The sequence below is a fragment of the Lolium rigidum genome, chromosome 1, assembly GCF_022539505.1.
Source record: "Lolium rigidum isolate FL_2022 chromosome 1, APGP_CSIRO_Lrig_0.1, whole genome shotgun sequence".
Lineage (NCBI taxonomy): Eukaryota > Viridiplantae > Streptophyta > Magnoliopsida > Poales > Poaceae > Lolium > Lolium rigidum.
The window spans coordinates 299,118,371-299,137,643 of NC_061508.1; the positions used below are offsets into that span (position 1 = coordinate 299,118,371).

Genomic DNA, 19,273 nt, shown 5'->3' on the forward strand with positions numbered 1-19,273 from the left:
GTAGGCCAGGCTAGATTTGAGGTTTTTGTGGGCGCCTGCACAATTATTCTTCTTGGCGAATAAACTCTTAATTTTCCTCGTTCACAAACTATCGTTATTACATGCTCACTAGATGACAAATGAGGAACACAAAAACGTACGACAAGCTAACTGGTATAACCTCCATTTGAAAATAAGTGATTTAATTTTTTAAATATAGATGTATCTACACACTGAAATGTGTCCATATATATATATTTATATATCTAGTTAAAGCCGGCCAAATCACTTATTTCAGAACGGGTGGAGTAACCACATGGGCAAGCAAGACAAAGATAGAGCAACGTCATTACGAAGATTCTGAAGATGCTAATTTGTACCCTTCTTGCTTAACAAAAAAAGAAGTATGTAACCATGTGCGCCAGACTTTAATTACAAGTCAACCAGTCACACCCATTACACCGTAAAATCCACACGGCGATCAAAAAGCAGATGATGCAGCACGTACACAATAACACAAGTACGAAAGAAGGCCGACATCTACACCAACACATTCTCTCATTTGCCTCGTTCACAAACTATCGTTATTACATGCTCACTAGATGGACAAACAAGGAACACAAAAACGTACAATAAGCTAACTTGTATAACCTCTTTTTGAAAAATAAGTGATTCAACTTTTTTCTAAATCTAGATGTATCTACATGCTGAAATATGTTTACAAACATATCTAAATATCTAGACAAAGCGGGATCACTTATTTCCGAAGGGGTGGAGTAACCAAATGGGCAAGCAAGACAAAGATAGAGCAACGTCATTAGGAAAATTCTGAAGATGCTAATTTGTACCCTTCTTGCTTAACAAAAAAAAAAGCAGTCTGTAACCATGTGCCCCAGACTTGATTACAAGTCAACCAGTTACCCATGACACCGTAAAATCCACACGGCGATGAAAAAGCAGATGATGCAGTACGTACACAAGTACGAAAGAAGGCCGACACCTTAAACTACATCAACACATTCTCCCTACTTCCGTTCGTGACATCACTTCTACTAGTACTACTCCATTTCAAAGACATTTCTAACCTTGGAGCGCTAGAGATTGGTTTTCTTCCTCACCATCCTCGCAAGTCACATCCTTCCTGCCGCCATATATACCTCCACGCTTCCTCTCCCGCTTCTCATCTCCGTTCCTATTCTCGAAAAAATCCCCATTCCTAGCCAGCTCTCCATCTCTCCTACTCCTCCAATCTCTCTATCGACCACTGCCTGCGCGCACGTTAATGGGGAGCACGTTTACGACCACAGCAGCATGAGCCCATCGATGCCACCGGCACAGCCCAGGGGCTCTTCCCGCCACCACACGACGTCATCATCCAGGACTACTACCACGCGGCCCGCGATAAGAATCATCCACATCATCGCGCCGGAGATCATCAAGACCGACGCCGCAAACTTCCGGAGCCTCGTGCAGCGGCTCACCGGGAGGCAGCACCAACAGCTGTCGGACGACGAATCCAGCGCGGCCGTGACGGTGGCCGTGGCGCCTACGCCGCCTTCGCCCATAGAGAAGCCGCAGAAGAAGAGGTTGGCGCCGGCGCCGGTGCTTGCCGACGATTTTGTGTTGCAGCAGGAGAACAGAGGGAGGAAGAAAATCAAGTGCGAGGTGGTGAAGGTGGAGGAAGGAGGGTTCAGCTTCGGTGGCGGTGCTGGTGCCGGTGACCTTGACTTCGGCGAGCTGTGGATGGACCGCAACCCTGGGGGCTTCTTGAGCTTCCTGGAGGAGGACGTCTTCCAGGGGACGATGGTCCCTGACTTCTTGCAGCCTCCTCTAGGGTCGTCGAGGATGGATTTGATTGGTGAAATGTGTGCATCCTATCTGGCTTAATTAGGTAGTTAGAGCTGTTTTGTGATCTTCTTTTTGTTGTTGTTGTGAGCATTTTTACACTTTGGTCGAGAGAATTGGGTTCTTTTTTCCTCTGTCTAGATGAACATAAATACAGTGGGGGTGGCAAATAATAGTGATCATGGAGGCTACACTTATGGGATGATCATGGAAGCAATGCTCATATGGGTCCTTGCATTTTGTTTGGTCTCTGCAATGTAAATAATTGTTCTTAATCTGTGATCTACCACATTGTTGTGGCGTTCTTGATCATCATAGTACCCTTTATTTTCGGAATGAACAAAAAAAAAAACTCACCATGTAGGTCACACTGGAAAAGCTTTTTTTCCTTGTGTGTGCAGTTGTGCACAAGATGGAGCTCCAGAATTCCATTAATTTTGGTTGTGCCCACTCCTTTTAGTAGCTAGACCTGCCAAAGTGTGCTAGGATGAGGTGGTGTTTTTAGTGTTAAAACTAGTTGCAAAATGTGAATCTACTAATCCATTGATGGGAATGACTCTATTTTGTATGGCAATCTTCTTGCTAAAGTCTCCTCTAGTCGGTTGTGTGTTTCCATTATCAATAATATGCAGATGTGTAAGTACCCTAGCCGAAAACGATGCTTGCATAGGCTAATCCATTGTTTACTAGTTTATCGATTATTATTCTTTGTTCTGCTATCATAAACAAGATCTAGTGGTTCCATCTTATCTTTCCTCAATTTGGAAGAATCACATGCGTATGATACTACTGATATTAGGCAGGTATAATATACTTCACAACCTATATGGCTGTGCTGAAGGATATCACCAAATGCAGACCAAGTTTTGGTACCCACATTTACTTGACTGTGCATTCAGATCTTTGTCAAATAGTAGCCAAAGACCCATAGAAATATCCAGTAGTCATCCATGATGCAAATTATCCCTATAATAAAAATCATAGGATATTTTGTGCACAATGAGCAGAGTTTGGTCTCACTTTCATTCTTTAATTCATAGAAGTTCCTCTCTGTGTTAACTAGAGCGGGGTTGTGTCCATCTGAAAACTCTCAAAATCTACTCCTCGTCAACCTAATTTCCACGTCATTTCCATGTGTTTAATCCCCTCTCTTTGAAATCCTGCAAGGATATTATATGGCTGGGTATATATTTTTCTGGGTAATTACTTTGTAGAGAGCAATATCACCAAGGCTGGAGGAGAAGGGCAAGCAGGCAATCAACTACTCATCAGCAGTAGGAATAAGCAGTGGGGTAATCATCTTAGCTTTAGGAATTAGTGGAGTCTAGGAATTTCTGTAGAGCTGTAGAGCTAGGTAGCTACTAATCCAGTAGAATAGGCTAACGTAGGCATCAGGTATACATGGAAGCATGTCTAAACTGACTGCAACCCTAGCACCACCAGTACCATAGTGCATCACTGTGTACTCTTGTAAAAAGAGCCATCACAGTATATCAACTGTGGTATTAGGGCACATGGGCACAATCACAGCTAAAGGACAATATCACAGTCAACCAAGATAACCTACAGAAGCCCTAGGATAATATTAATTGCCCAATTATAAGCGTTGAAATAAATTACAGACCTAGGTAATTAGGAAATTAAATTAAGCCATGAATTAAAACCTATCAGAGACCACTACTTAACCAAAAGGAAGCCTAGAACACTCAGCCCAATTATGTTTTTGTTTTATTGAACTTGTGCGGCTGCGCGTATTATTTTTAGGGGTTTTCCAAAACTTATTGTATTATTAATTATATAAGAGTGATGTTACCATCCCGAACGATGAGTCGAACCTAACAACACTTGAGTCATACGACCTATCGTACCAAATCTTGCTAATACATGACTTGCACTATTACATCTAGAACTCTTGGAATTCAAAACAATATCATCAGATGCCGGGTGTAACCTTCTTTAAATTATATCGTCGCTATACTGTCTTGTGAGTAATGAAGTGCCCTTTACTCGAAGAACACATAAGAGGTGACCACTGCCTCGTTGTGACGGATTCTCCCATAGGCCGAAACGCTTGCGTACCGCCAGCGCCGACCCGGCCGACTCGTCCTCATCCCCCAGGAGCCCTAATTCAACAAGCAGGTCGCCCCATATGCTAGCTTTTGGCTTTCAACGAGCAGGTGGTATGCCTAGTTGTCAGGTCCACTCGCTCACCTCGCTCATGACCTGAGATGAGAATCGAGAAGAGTCGTCGCGACCGCGGGCGGGCCGCGCGGTCGCTGTGGGATACTGATGATCAGACGGCGACCGATCGATGGCGATTTGATGATCAGATTATTAATTTGCTACCACGAGCTAGCGCCGATGGAATCAGAACGCAATACGCATATCCGCACGCTAGCTATAACCCCGTGGAAAAATCCTCGCGCGCGGCCCTCGTTTTCCTTTCGCGTGGGGCTGGAGAAAGAAAGCTCAACACCGTGACACCATGGTTTGGACATCAAGGGGGGTGCTGTGTAACGTTTGCTGATGCAACATGTTCAAAAATTTATATTTCCTAGTGGATTTTTTTTTTTTTGGCTCCTGAGCTCCGGTGACCTCATTGTTTTAGAAAGTTTTAAAAAAACATATAGAAGTTCGAAACAAAAATTGAAAACAAAATCCAGATGTAGGCAATGATGTATCCTACGCGGAATATCAATTTTAAATACTTTGTTATTCTGAGAACTAACCAGCGGTCTAATGGTTACGTTTGACACTTTGATGTATCATAAATACGAAATATTCTTTTAGTGGAGGGCGGCATTTCCGTTGACAACGAGGCGCATGTGATGAATCTTTAAATCTCGGAATATTTTTTCAGTAGGAGGCGACATTTCTGTCGATAACAGGGCCCATGTAGTGAATCCTTGAATTTCAAGGCATTCATAAGGGTATGAGTGTATGTATATTTTTGCAAGCATTTCACAAAAAAAAAGTGATGTTTCCTAGGGAACATATTTTTGGCTCACGGGCTTCAGTGATCTTGTTGTTTTAAAAGTTCAAAAATCAGATATATAAGCACAAAATAAAATTAAAAAAATCCAGATATAGGCAATGACGCAGAGTATCAATTTCAAATACTTTATATTATGAACTACACAGAAATTACAAAAGTCTCCGACGTAGGGGTTTTGGCGGCAATGAGAGCAAATGTCCTTTAGCCCGCCAAGGAGCGTCAACGAGCAGGTAGGCAGGGCGGAGAAAAGCAACGCATACGTCGAGCTAGATCTTTGCAGCCCAGTGCTCATATTGTTTATTTATCCAATCCAATCCCTGCTATGGCAATCTAACCATACCATTCTTGTCTATCAGGATCAGTCTTTCCCTCAAGTCACCTTAACATGCTTCTTTCTTTCCTTCACTATGCAGGAGTTTAGAGCCGATCGTTGGGCATTAGAGCATCTCCAGCCGCTTCCCCTAAACAGCGCCGGATTTATCGTTCGGGAGACGTGTTTCCTTCGTGTCGCGTTTGGTGGACGTCGCTCCTCAGCCGCGTCCCTCAAACAAAATTTCTGATATTTCAAACTTAAGCGAATTTATTCAAACTTGCTATATATTACATAGATTCGAACAAAATTCGATGAAATTTAAACTAAACCCTAATCTAGTAGTACTTGCGGCGGCCAGAGCCGTCGTAATACCGGTGGAAGTTGTACATGTCGTCGATGACGACGTCCTGCTTGCCACGCTCATCGGGCTCGTTGACGGGCTCGTCCTTCACAGCGCCGCTTGGTCCACCCTCGCCGTCGTTGGTGAGGTCTACGAGCGGCTTCCCGGTGTCGCAGATGGACATGGCAATCGCCCTGTCGAGGTCACCCCTCCAGGCGTCCTTCTCGTTCAGCGACGCCGCGAACGCCGCGTGCAGCCCTCGGCAGTCCTCGGGGTCGTCGCTGCTCGCGATGAGTCGCTGCTGCCGCTCGTACTCCGCCAGCAGCGCCGCCTTCCCGGCTGCCTCGTCGTCCTACTCGTCCTTCACCTCCGGCTTTGGGATGATGAGGGTGCCACCGGCGCGTCTTTGCTTCTGTCGGTTGCCGCTGCCACCGCGCCTTGGATTGACGGACGGCGTCGCGAACTCCGGCTCCTCCTTCACCTCGCGCTTGGGCACGGTATAGGGCGTGGCGCGGTACGACAAGGAAGGCGCCGATCGCGTCGGCCCTGACGAGGACGAGTTGGAGGAGGACGAGTACGTCCTCCTCAGCTGCCAGCGCGCTACAGGCATAGGAGATGGTTGCGGCGACGAGGGCATCTCCAACTTCGGCGCGCCGTTTTGTATGCCGTCGACGACGTGCTCCAGGGTGCGCCCCGGAACGCCCAGAAGAGGAGGTGCCCCTCCTTGTTCCAGCTATCCCGCCGGCTGATGAGGCCGGCGGTGATGTTCATCTCCACGTCGTGTTGCGCCTGGAAGTAGGCAATCCACCAGGCGTTGTTGCCGGTGACCGTCCATGTGGGATCGGACCGCTCCTGGCGGTGAGGCGAGCCCGCCGGGCCCTGATCGCGTCCCTCTAGCGCTCCCTGCCCGACGACAGCAGCGGCGGGATGCCTACGCCGTTGACGGCCATCCTTCGCCTGCCGCTGCTTGGCAGACGCATGTCCGGTGGGACGGGATATCCCGCCCGGTATAGCGCACATTCCTCCGCCACGGTGAGGCTGCCGCGGCCGAAGCCGTTCGCCGTGGAGATCTTGCGGGACGATGACATTGGAGGAGGAGGTTGGGAACGGCGAAGGTGGAGGAGATTTGGGAGCGATTGGAGCAGCGAGAGATTGGGGTGGTGAAGAAAGGAGGGGCGCTCTTATTATGCAGCGATGCTAGGCTAAGCGGCAGCGGGGCGTTGGACGCAATTAACGCTGACACGGATGGCCACGCGGACATGCACGATGAGACGCGTCCCTGCGTCGCCTGGGAAAGCTGGGACACCATTAACATCGCTTGACCAGAGGTAGGCGATGGGGTTTTAGGCTTCCCAGTCGCTGATGCGTCGGGCCCGCGTCTCCTCGTCTTGGTTTTCCTTGTGCCCAGCGTGCCCGGAGCTCCCCTGTAGCAGGGACGGGCTCGGGACGCCGAACACCGTATTGGGCCGCGCCGGATAAAAAGGTCCTTTCGAGCGCGCGGCTGGAAACGGTTTTTTATCCGACGTGTCCCAAATCCCTTTGAGGGCCGCTTTGGGGGACGCGGTGTTGGAGATATGCCCAAGAGGCAATAAGAAAGTGGTTATTATTATATCTTTGTGTTTATGATAAATGTTTGCATCCCATGCTATAATTGTATTAACCGGAAATATTAATACTTGTGTGTTATGTAAATAGAAAAGAGTCCCTAGTAAGTCTCTTGTAAAACTAGCTTGTTGATTAATAGATGATCGTGGTTTCCTGATCATGAACATTGGATGTTGTTATAACAAGATTATGTCATTGGGTGAATGATATAATGGACACACACCCAAATAAGTGTAGCATAAGATCAAGTCATTAAGTTCATCTTGCTATAAGCTTTCGATACATAGTAACCTAGTCCTTCGACCATGAGATCATGTAAATTACTTACACCGGAAGAGTACTTTGATTACATCAAATGCCATGCGTAAATGGGTGGTTGTAACATCCCAAGATTTCAAATCAATAAAGACAAGGAGTTTCCAAAATTCAAAATTTAGAACCAACAAAAACTTTTATTTAAATATGTGTCATGCATAGTGCTCATACTTAATTCTTTGTATGATTTCCATGATGAGTATTTGCAACCTTGTACCATGTGCTAAAACCTCAAACGCTACCTTGATCCTTGGAAGATCACAAAGAAGAACAAAGAAGAAGAAAAGAAAGATTTTAGAAAATCACAAAAACCCTCACATGTGCTTATGGCCATTTTGCAAACCTTTGACCTAGGCCAATTTAGCTTGTGACGTTGCTTGTAAAATGTTACTAAACACTTAATAACACTTTTTGAATCAAAGAAACTCAAATAAAATCAAATTTGAAATCAATTTGAGCTGACATGAGATAATGGCCAAATCTGCCACTTATCTCATGATGCCCACTTTGAGCCCCTGGATTAAGAGTTTGCTAAACTAAAACCTCCCAACTCTTTGCACCTCATCCAATACCTCATCAAGGTGAACAACTTTGGTAAAACAAACCCCTGCAAACTCCTTCCCAATTTCAAATCATCATCAAGCCAAGTGGCAACTTTGAAACAAAAACAAGATCATACACTTTTTGAAATTTCACAAACCAACTCAACTTTGCACACCACCACCACCACCATTGTGTGCCAAATATTATATGAATCAACTCCACCAAAATTCATTTCAAAATTTGAAAATTTTCTTCTTGCGGCCATTGTGTCGAACACTTGGTGGGCAGGAATCAAATAAAACCAAATTCACTATTTAAAACAGTGTTCTGGCCCAAATTTGATTTGCATTTGATCCTACCTTGTCTCCTTGTCCCCTCCAACACATTGCCCCTACTTTGCAACCCTAAACCTGGCCCAACATGGCATAGCCATGCCCATGCCGGCCATGCCATGCACCCCTCATGCCATCCCTAGCTCCCCTCTGTGCTAGCCTCGCCAACCATGTCCCCCTGCTCCTCCTTGCTCTACTGGACATGCCTATGCTCGACTTGGTCGGAGAGGAACACCGCAGCGCCTGGAACGCGCCGTGCCCACGACGCCCAGTAATGCCAGGGTTGGCATGGACGCCGCCCACGGGCACGCGAGGACACGCGTTCGCCCCGTCGACCACGACCTCGCCTGGACCCCCTGCGTTTGCCCTGAGCATCGCCACAGTACCAGGATCACGCCAGACAACCTCTTCTCCCCGACCGTGGCCCGCCGTCGCCGGAGAAGAAACCAAAACCCGCCACGGACGCGCAGAACATCGCATGCTCCCGACCGCGTTAGGCACCGCCCAGCCTCGCCATGGCCACCAGGAGAACCGCCAGGACATGCTGAACAGCGCCACGCCCTCGCCTAGCTCGCTAGCACTCTGTAGCCGCGTCGCCATGGTCGACCCCCTCCGCAGCACACTCCCCCGCTCCGCCGCTATAAAAGGGGCATATCCGCACGCTAGCTATAACCCCGTGGAAAAATCCTCGCGCGCGGCCCTCATTTTCCTTTCGCGTGGGGCTGGAGAAAGAAAGCTCAACACCGTGACACCATGGTTTGGACATCAAGGGGGGTGCTGTGTAACGTTTGCTGATGCAACATGTGTTCAAAAATTGATATTTCCTAGTGGATTTTTTTTTTTGGCTCCTGAGCTCCGGTGACCTCATTGTTTTAGAAAGTTTTAAAAAAAACATATAGAAGTTCGAAACAAAAATTGAAAACAAAATCCAGATGTAGACAATGGTGTATCCTACAAACCGTGCGGAATATCAATTTCACATACTTTGATATCCTGAGAACCAACCAACGGTCTGATGGTTACGTTTGACACTTTGATGTATCATAAAGACGGAATATTCTTTTAGTGGAGGGCAGCATTTCCGTTGATAACGAGGCGTATGTGATGAATCTTTAAATCTCGGAATATTATTTCAGTAGGAGGCGACATTTCTATCGATAAGGGCCCATGTAGTGAATCCTTGAATGTCAAAGCCTTCATAAGGGTGTGAGTGTATGTATATTTTTGTAACCATTTCACACAAAAAAAGTGATATTTCCTAGGGAACATATTTTTGGCTCAGGGGCTTCGGTGATCTTGTTGTTTTAGAAGTTCAAAAATCAGATATACAAGCACAAAATAAAATTAAAAAATCCAGATATAGGCAATGACGCATAGTATCAATTTCAAATACTTTATATTATGAACTACACAGAAATTACAAAAGTCTCCGAAGTAGGGGTTTTGGCGGCAATGACAGCAAATGTCCTTTAGCCCGCCAAGAAGCGTCAACGAGCAGGTAGGCAGGGCGGAGGAAAGGAACGCATACATCGAGCTAGATCTTGGCAGCCATACCATTCTTGTCTATCAGGATCAGTCTTTCCCTCAAGTCACCTTAACATGTTTCTTTCTTTCCTTCGCTACGCAGGAGTTTAGAGCCGACCGCCGAGCATTCGAGCATCTCCAGCCGCGTCCCCTAAACGGCGCCGGATTTATCGTTTGGGGGACATGTTTCCTTCGTGCCGCGTTTGGTGGACATCGCTCCCCAGCCGCGTCCCTCAAACAAAATTTCAGATATTTAAAACTTAAGAGAATTCATTCAAACTTGCTATATATTACATAGATTCGAACGAAATTCAATGAAATTTAAATTAAACCCTAATCTAGTAGTACTTGCGGCGGCTAGAGCCGTCGTAGTACTGGTGGAAGTTGTACATGTCGTCGATGATGACGTCCTGCTTGCCACACTCGTTGGGCTCGTTGACGGGCTCGTCGTTCACCGCGCTGCTTGGTCTACCCTCGCCGTCGTCGGTGAGGTCTACAAGCAGCTTCCTGGTGTTGCCGATGGACATGGCGATCGCCCTATCGAGGTCGCCCCTCTAGGCATCCTTCTCGTTCAGCGACGCTGCGAACGATGTGTGCAGCCCTGGCAGTCCTCGGGGTCGTCGCTGCTCGCGATGAGTCGCTGCTGTCGCTCGTACTCTGCAAGCAGTGCCGCCTTCCCGGCTGCCTCGTCGTCCTGCTCCTCCTTCACCTCCGGCTTTGGGATGAGGAGGGCGCCGCCGGCGCGTCTTTGCTGCTGTCGGTTGCCGTTGCCGCTGCGCCTCGGATTGACGGGTGGCGTCGCGAACTCCGGCTCCTCCTTCACCTCGTGCTTGGGCACGGTGTAGGGCGTGGCGTGGTACGACGAGGAAGGTGCCGATCGCGTTGGCCCTGACGAGGAAGAGTTGGAGGAGAACGAGTACATCCTCATCGGCTGCCAGCACGCTGCGGGCGTAGGAGAAGGTGGCGGCGGCGAGGGCATCTCCAACCTTGGCGCGCTGTTTTGGATGCCATCGACGACGTGCTCCAGGGTGCGCCCCGGAACGCCCAGAAGAGGAGGCGCCCCTCCTTGTTCCAGTTGTTCCGTCGGCCGATGAGGCTGGCGGTGTTGTTCATCTCCACGCCGTGCTCCGCCTGGAAGTAGGCAACCCACCAGGCGTTGTTGCCGGTAGCCGTCCATGTGTGATCGGACCGCTCCTCGGCGGTGAGGCGAGCCCGCCGGGCGCTGATCACGTCCCAACAGCGCTCCCTGCCCGATGATGGTGGCGGCGGGACGCCTACGCCGTTGACGGCCATCCTCCACCTGTCGTTGCTTGGCAGATGCATGTCCGGCGGGACAGGATATCCCGCCTGGTATAGCGCCCACGCCTCCGCCACGGTGAGGCTGCCATGGCCGAAGCCGTTAGCCGCGGCGATCTTGCGGGATGACGACATTGGAGGAGGAGGTTGGGAACGGTGAGGGAGGGGGAGATTTGGGAGCGATTGGAGCGGCGAGAGATTGGGATGGTGACGAAAGGAGGGGCGCTCTTATTATACAGCGGCAGCGGGGCGTTGGACACAATTAACACCGACACGGATGGCCACACGGCCATGCACGACAAGACGCGTCCCTGCGTCACCTGGAAAACATGGGACACCATTAACATCGCTTGACCAGAGGTAGGCGATGGGGTTTTAGGCTTCCCAGTCGCTAACGCGTCGGGCCCGCGTCTCCTCGTCTCGGTTTTCCTTGTGTCCAGCGTGCCCGGAGCTCCCCTGTATCAGGGACGGGCTCGGGATGCCGGATACCGTATTGGGCTGCGCCGGACAGAAAGGGCCTTTGGAGCGCGCTGGAAACGATTTTTTGTCCGACGTGTCCCAAATCGCTTTGAGGCCCGCTTTGGGTGACGCGGTGTTGGAGATATACCCAAGAGGCAATAATAAAGTGGTTATTATTATATCTTTGTGTTTATGATAATTGTTTTCATCCCATGCTATAATTGTATTAACCGGAAATATTAATACGTGTGTGTTATGTAAACAGAAAAGAGTCCCTAGTAAGCCTCTTGTAAAACTAGCTTGTTGATTAATAGATGATCATGGTTTCTTGATCATGAACATTGGATGTTATTATAACAAGGTTATGTCATTGGTGAATGATATAATGGACACACACCCAAATAAGCGTAGCATAAGATCAAGTCATTAAGCTCATCTTGCTATAAGATTTCGATACATAGTAACCTAGCCCTTCGACCATGAGATCATGTAAATAACTTACACCGGAAGAGTACTTTGATTACATCAAACGCCACTGCGTAAATTGGTGGTCATAAAGATGGGATTGAGTATTCGGAAAGTATGAGTTGAGGCATATGGATCGAGAGTGGGATTTGTCCATCCCGATGACGGATAGATATACTCTAGGCCCTCTCGATGGAATATCATCTAATTAGCTTGCAAGCATGTGACAAGGTCACAAGAGATGACATACCATGGTACGAGTAAAGAGTACTTTTCGGTAATGAGGTTGAACTAGGTATGGAGATAACGATGATCAAACCTCGGACAAGTAAAGTATCGCGTAACAAAGGGAATTTGTATCGTATGTTAATGGTTCAATCGATCACTAGGTTATCGCTGAATGTGTGGGAGCCATTATGGATCTCCAGGTCCCGCTATTGGGTTATGATCGGATAAGAGTCTCGATCATGTCTGCATAGTTCACGAACCGTAGGGTGACACGCTTAAGGTTCGATGTCATATAAGTAGAGTCGGAATATGAGATGGAGACCGAATGTTTTTCGGAGTCTCGGATCGGATCCAGGACATCACGAGGAGGTCTGGAATGGTCCGGAGAATAAGATTCATATAAGGGAATTTAATTTTTGGGGTTCGGAAAAAGTTCGGGATTTTCCGGTGAAAGATCGAGAAGGTTCTAGAAGGTTCTGGAGGGTCCCCTAGTGGGCCCACAACGCTAGGAGGAGCGACATGGGCCGAGGGGGTGCTGCCTTGCCCTAATGGGCTAGGCGCACCAAGCCCTCAAGGCCCAGGCCGGCCACCCCTTTAGGGTTTCCCCAAACCCTAGGGGGAAAGACTTGGGGGGGGGGGAGATTTCTCCTCCCCCTCTCTTTGGCCGCTGGCCACAAGGCTTGGAGGAGGGGCCAAGCAAACCCTGGCCGGCCTCCCCCTATATAAAGAGGGGAGGGGGCAGGGGGCGCAGCCCTCCATCATTGTCCAACCCTAGCCGCCCCTCTCCCTCCACCGCAATCTGCTCCGGCTTAGGCAAAGCCCTGCAGAAACTTCTCCTCTTCCTCCACCACCACCACGTCGTCGTGCTGCTGGGATTCCGAGAAGATCTACTACACCTCCGCTGCCTGTTGGAGTGGGGAGAGGAAGGACTTCATCGACACCATACGCATGACCGAGTACGGAAGTGTTGCCAGATTGCAGCACCGGGACGATCGACTACATCAACAACGGGATCTGATCTCTAAGGCTTTGGATCTTCGAGGGTTAGTCTCTCATATCTCTCGTTGCTCCGATCTTCATAGATTATATCTTGGCTCTTTCTAGATTGGATCTTGGTTTTGTTCTTGTTCACGGTAGAATTTTTTGTTTTTGATGCAACGAACCCATCAGTGGTATCAGAGCCGTGTCTATGCATAGATCTGTTGCATGAGTAGAACACAATGAGTTTGTGGGCGTTGATGCTTTTGTTGTCTTGCCTAGGCTAACTTTACATGACCGTGTCTCATGAGACTTGCTCCACGCTTGACATGTAACTTGTATTGCATAAGTGGCTTTGCGGGTGTCTGTCTCTCTCACCATAGTTAAGATTCAATTTACTATTTCAATCGACAACACTAGTATCACCGTTATGGTTCATGATCGTAGGTAGATTGGATCTTACTCGAAAACCCTGAACCACGTAAAATATGCAAACCAAATTAAAGGCGTCTAACTTTTTTTTGCAGGGTTTGGTGATGTGATATGGCCAGGATGTGATGATGACTATATTTGATGTATGTGATGATCATTGTTGTATTATGGCAACCGGTAGGAGTCTAATGGTTGTCTTTAAAATTTTTAAGACCTACGTGTCTATTCATAATGTAATAGCTTTTTTCAAGTAGTTGTTATAGTAGCCATAAGTGATGGACAACCATGAAGCGATGCCACTGACCTTGACGCCATGCTGGTGATGATGCAGATCATGTCCGTGCTTTGGAGATGGAGATCAAAAGCACAAGAAGAAAGGCCATATCATATCACAAATTATGAATTGCATGTGATGTTAATCCTTTATGCATCTTATTTTGCTTAGATCATGACAGTAGCATTATAAGATGATCCCTCTCACTAAATATCAAGATAATAAAGTGCTCGTCCTTAGTATGCACCGTTGCTAAGACTTATCGTTTCGAAGCATCACGTGGTGATTGGGTGTGATAGATTCTACATGTGCATACAACGGGTGCAAGCCAGATTTGCACATACGGAAACTAAGGTTAACCTTGACGAGCCTAGTATGTACAAACATGGTCTCGGAACACGGGATACCGAAAGGTAGAGCATGAGTCATATGAATGATATGATGAACACTTTGAGTGTTCTCCTTTGAAACTACATCTTCTCTCGTGAAGATCAGACTTGGTGTAGTGGATTGGTTCGTGTAATCACTAAGACAATGTGAGGGGTGTTGCTTTGAGTTGGAGTTCACCTAGTTAATTTAAGAATTAAAATGAACTCAATTTATCATAAACTTAGTCTAAATTCTTTGCAAATATGTTGTAGATCATGGTGGCCCCCACCACCAATTTTAATCAATTCCTAGAGAAAGAAAAGCTTAAGAACAATGGAAGCAACTTCACGGATTGGATCCGTCATGTGAGGATTATCCTCACTGCTGAACAACTGCAATATGTGCTCGATGCACCGCTAGGTCCCCCACCTGCAGAAACTGCTCCCGATGACGTAAAAAAGGTTTACCAAACTCGGAAAATTCAATACTCCCAAGTTCAGTGTGCCATCCTATACGGCCTAGAGGCAGAGTTGAAAAAGCGTTTTGAAAACCATGACCCCTGTGAGATAGTCCGTGAGCTCAAAGCTATCTTTGAAACTCATGCAGTCATGGAAAGCTATGAAGTCTCGGAACAGTTCTTTGGCTGCATGATGGAAGAGGGAAGCTCCGTTAGCGAGCACGTGCTCAAGATATCTGGGCACGTGAAGAAGCTCAATGACTTAGGAATAGTGAGTACTAACCAGTTGGGTATTCATCGGGTCCTTGTTATCACCAGATTTTGGCTAAATCAGGAGATAGGCCGTAAGTGAGATGGGCTTAGAAGATTACACGTGAAGCATCTTTGAAGCGGCCTTGCACGAGAGTTTGGGCTAAATTTCCCGTGTATCTGTATTATAGTAGATCGCATCTTAGTTTGGAAGTTAGAGTTTAACCCGTGCACGGTTAGATGCACGCCCGAATTAGAAAGTCCCCCGGACTATAAATATGTATCTAGGGTTTATGAAATAAACAACAATCACGTTCACAACAAACACAAACCAGGCGCATCGCCACCCCTTCTTCGAGGGTTTCCTTCCGGGTAAGCATCATGCTTGCCTAGATCGCATCTCGCGATCTAGGCGATATACGTTTATTCGTCTACCTTGTGTTACTCGTGCTTGAAGCGTTGTTGATGGCGAGTAGCACTACCTATCTTAGGTGTTTTGGGGCTTGCATTGATGCTTTTCTTATGCATATACGCTTAGCAATGCCGTCCCTCGACACCTAGCTGCCCTTACGCCTATGCTGGGCGTAAGGGCAGCATCTTGCTTGTTCGATACTTAGTAGATCCGATCTGTTATAGTTGCTCCTTGTTCTTCAAAGATTAGTTTAATATCTGCATGATTAGGCTTTTTGCTGGGGTTGGAGGATCCGGTAGTGCGCTAGGCGTTGTTTACCGTTCCTATAAGGGATGTTCCGGGAATTGACGTAATGTTGGTTTTTAGGCCTCTTCTAGGGATAGTTTGCATCATCTTTCGTATCTGCTAGGCCCAACTACGCGTAGGACGTTCCGGTTATGCGGTGAAAACCCTAAACTGTCGTAGATTGGTTTAGCTTTGTTTTGACCAAGCAGGATCCCCATGTCATTGCAAATCCATCGTGAACCATGGGGCGATCGGCTCTTTGAGCCGATCCACAGGGCAACCTGAGAGCCGATAGGGCTCGTATTTAATGTTTACGTGTCTACCATGCAGGAACAATCGAAGCAATCTAACACCTTCACGATCGGGTCTAGGTCGGGTGGCACGCCCTTGCAGCCGCCGGGATGTGTGCGGGAAACTTGCGGGACGACGCGAGGTGCCGGGGTCCACTAAGCGGCCTTGGGAGCCTCCCGGCTCTTCGTGTTGCTTAACCACTCGCTCGCCGGTGAGTTTTGGCAGGCAACACATTCGGCACGCCCGGTGGGACAATCTTCGACAACATCCACGTCAACACCTGCGTCCGAGATGGCGGACGAACCGATCAAGTACGAGGATCTCCCTGCGGAGCACAAGAAGAAATACGATGGGCTGAAGGCCATGTGTGAAGCCGAACTCATCGGCTCCTTTGAGAAGACCCGGTCGCACGGCATCAGGTTTAAAGGATTCACTCCCCAAGGCATACTTGATGGTTTGGATCTGTCTCTCCCTTCGGAGGAACGTACCAGAGCCCTGCGTCAGGAAATCAACTACGTTGTGGCTCATTCGCTGCATCAGCATTCTGAGAGCCTGGTGAATACTTTGGAGCGCGTTGCGCTTCATGTGGTCCAAGAAGTCATGAAGCATCGGTACTCCCCCTCAGGGCCTGTGCTAGGGACTCACCAGGGAGAGATGCAACTCCACACCAAGCCACCATTGCCGTACGCGATGGCAGCTCCACAGCAACAAGGTTCACCAGCATACGTTGTCTACAAGGTTGGAGGTGATCCTGGCGACTATCAATTCTTATATGAGCCGCCTAAGGAGATCCCACGTGGATACGTGTGCACATACATGCCGGACTGCAACAACTGGACGCAAGCGATCCAGACTCCAACAGGAGGGATTGCCGGAGCAGGAGCAATTGTTACGGCAGGAGGGATGGCTGGAGCAGCAGGGAGTGTGGGAGCAAACGCTGAGAAACAAGCGTGGCTAGCTAAATACGCCACTGCACCAAGTCATGAAAGCTCAGCTGCTACAGCTTCCACCGTGGATCAGATCAGTGCAGTCTTGAGAGACCAGTTCGGCATCCTGCCGAAGAAGAAAATAATCGGCTACTCCAAGCCGTACCCCAACGAGTTTGACCTGATCCCGCTGCCACCTAAGTATCGGCTCCCTGACTTCACAAAATTCAGTGGATCAGAAGGATCTAGCTCCATCGAGCACGTGAGCCGATACTTGGCCCAGCTAGGCATGGTTTCAGCATCGGATCAGCTGCGTGTGAGGTTTTTCGCGCAATCTCTCACCGGTCCAGCTTTCGGGTGGTACACCTCGTTGCAGCCAAATTCAGTTCGATCATGGAAGCAGCTGGAAGAACAGTTTCACACACAATATCATTCAGAAGCCACTGAAGCTGGCATTGCCGATCTGACCCAGGTTCGGCAAAGGCGAGGAGAGACAGTGTCTGAATATATTCAACGTTTCAGAACTGTCAAGAACCGATGTTATTCGGTTCATTTGTCTGAGAAGGAAGCAGTCGAGCTGGCCGTGGCAGGCCTCGCGGCGCCACTCAAGGATATGACGTTCCAAGTGGAGTATAATTCGTTGGCGCACATGGTCCAGAGACTAACTTTGTATGAACAACGCCACCAAGAACTGTACCAAGACAAGTACAAGCGCACGATAGGCCTGGTCGATGCTGAGGCGGATGAAGATCCTTCCGAAGATCAGGAAGTCGCGGTGGCTGAATGGGCTCGGACGGCAGTGCCTGTGTCCTGCAAATGGGTGAATCAACCAGGGCCGCCAAGAGGGTTCGACTTTGACTTGAGCAAAGCTGAGCAGATTTTTGATTTGCTTCTTTGAAGGAGAAACAGTTGAAGTTACCCGAAGGCCACAAGATCCCTACGTCACAAGAGATGAACGGTAGGCCATACTGCAAGTGGCATCACACGTTCACTCACGCCACCAACGACTGCAAAGTATTGCGCGCACAGATTCAAATGGCGATAGAATCAGGCCGATTAACTTTCGGACAATTTGCTATGAAGGTTGACACACGTCCGTTTCCTGGCGTCAACATGGTGGATCTTAGCCACTCCATAGGGCGCGAGCCGAGTTTTCTTTTGATGTCAACATGGCAGGGCTTGTGAATCGCCATGGCAAAGATAAAGCAGAGAGCAGCCACTCCCATGGCAAGGATAAAGAGGAGGCCGATCCACGCGACCGGCCCCAGGATGATGATAGACGGTACCCAACCGAGGAGGAAGTAAGATGCGTGCGGTATCAGCGTCCACTCTCCGCACATCTCCTTAACAAGTATGAACAGCAGTATGACCGACGTCGGCGCTACGACGTAGATGATGAGAGATATCGTCGGTCTGATGTAGAGGACAGGAGGTACCGTCGACATGATAGAGACAATGACGGGTACAAGCGTCACGCTAGAGGGAGGTCAAGGGAGCAAGATGACATGGATAGGCATTGGGACTGTCCTTTCTTTAAACATTGCTGGGACTCAGGAATGAGCCGATTGCCAACAATCGAGAGCGCCCGAGAATGCAGACAGGAAAGGAAGAGAACAAATGAGGTTTCAGTGTTCAAGCGTCTAGGGCCTCTCCCACCTCCGAACAAGCGAGCTGAGTCATCTCAAGAAGAAGACTTTGAGGAGTTAGATGGTGAAGAAGATAGGTATCACCGGCCAAGGTGGTGCCCTGATGGACTCAGCCATTCTCAGAAGCGTAGGGTGCAGCGGCTACGAAACCTGGAGGAAGCCGAGGCACAGTACCTGTACACGTTGAGGAAAGCACGGCCCGATCTGGCCGTGAAAATTCAGCAAACATTGGAGACGAAGGCGCGCCCACCAAAGAAAGTGTGGCGCCCTAAACAGACAAAAGCCGACGCAGAGGCATCGGCTGATACAAACATGGTGTTCGTACTCCCATCAGAGTTTCGCGCTCCAAACGACGAGGAAGTATCGGTGGCTCAATTCGACTGCGGTCCACGACCAATTATCTTCGAGAAGCCACGGGATAGAAGCTACAGGCATTTGAAGGCCCTATACTTGAGAGGTTATATCAATGGGCAGCCTGTCAGCAAGATGTTGGTTGACACCGGAGCGGCAGTCAACATAATACCGTATTCCATGCTACGACGTTTGGGACACTCCAATGATGATCTGATCAAAACCAACGTCACATTAAGCGATTTCAACGGCCAAGCATCAGAAGCAAAAGGTGTTCTGAACGTAGATCTTACTGTAGGCCGGAAAACCATACCTACCGCGTTCTTCATCGTCGACAGCAAAAGCAATTACGCTGTCCCTGCTA

General features: G+C 48.4%; 1 protein-coding gene across 1 annotated transcript; it reads left to right on the forward strand.

The window, feature by feature from the left end:
• The first annotated feature begins 1,270 nt into the window (after positions 1 to 1,270).
• Positions 1,271 to 1,980, forward strand: LOC124683988. Its single transcript, XM_047218402.1, has one exon. The coding sequence runs from the start codon at positions 1,291 to 1,293 to the stop codon at positions 1,864 to 1,866; it is 576 nt and encodes a 191-aa protein (XP_047074358.1). The 5' UTR covers positions 1,271 to 1,290; the 3' UTR covers positions 1,867 to 1,980.
• The last annotated feature ends 17,293 nt before the right edge of the window (positions 1,981 to 19,273 follow it).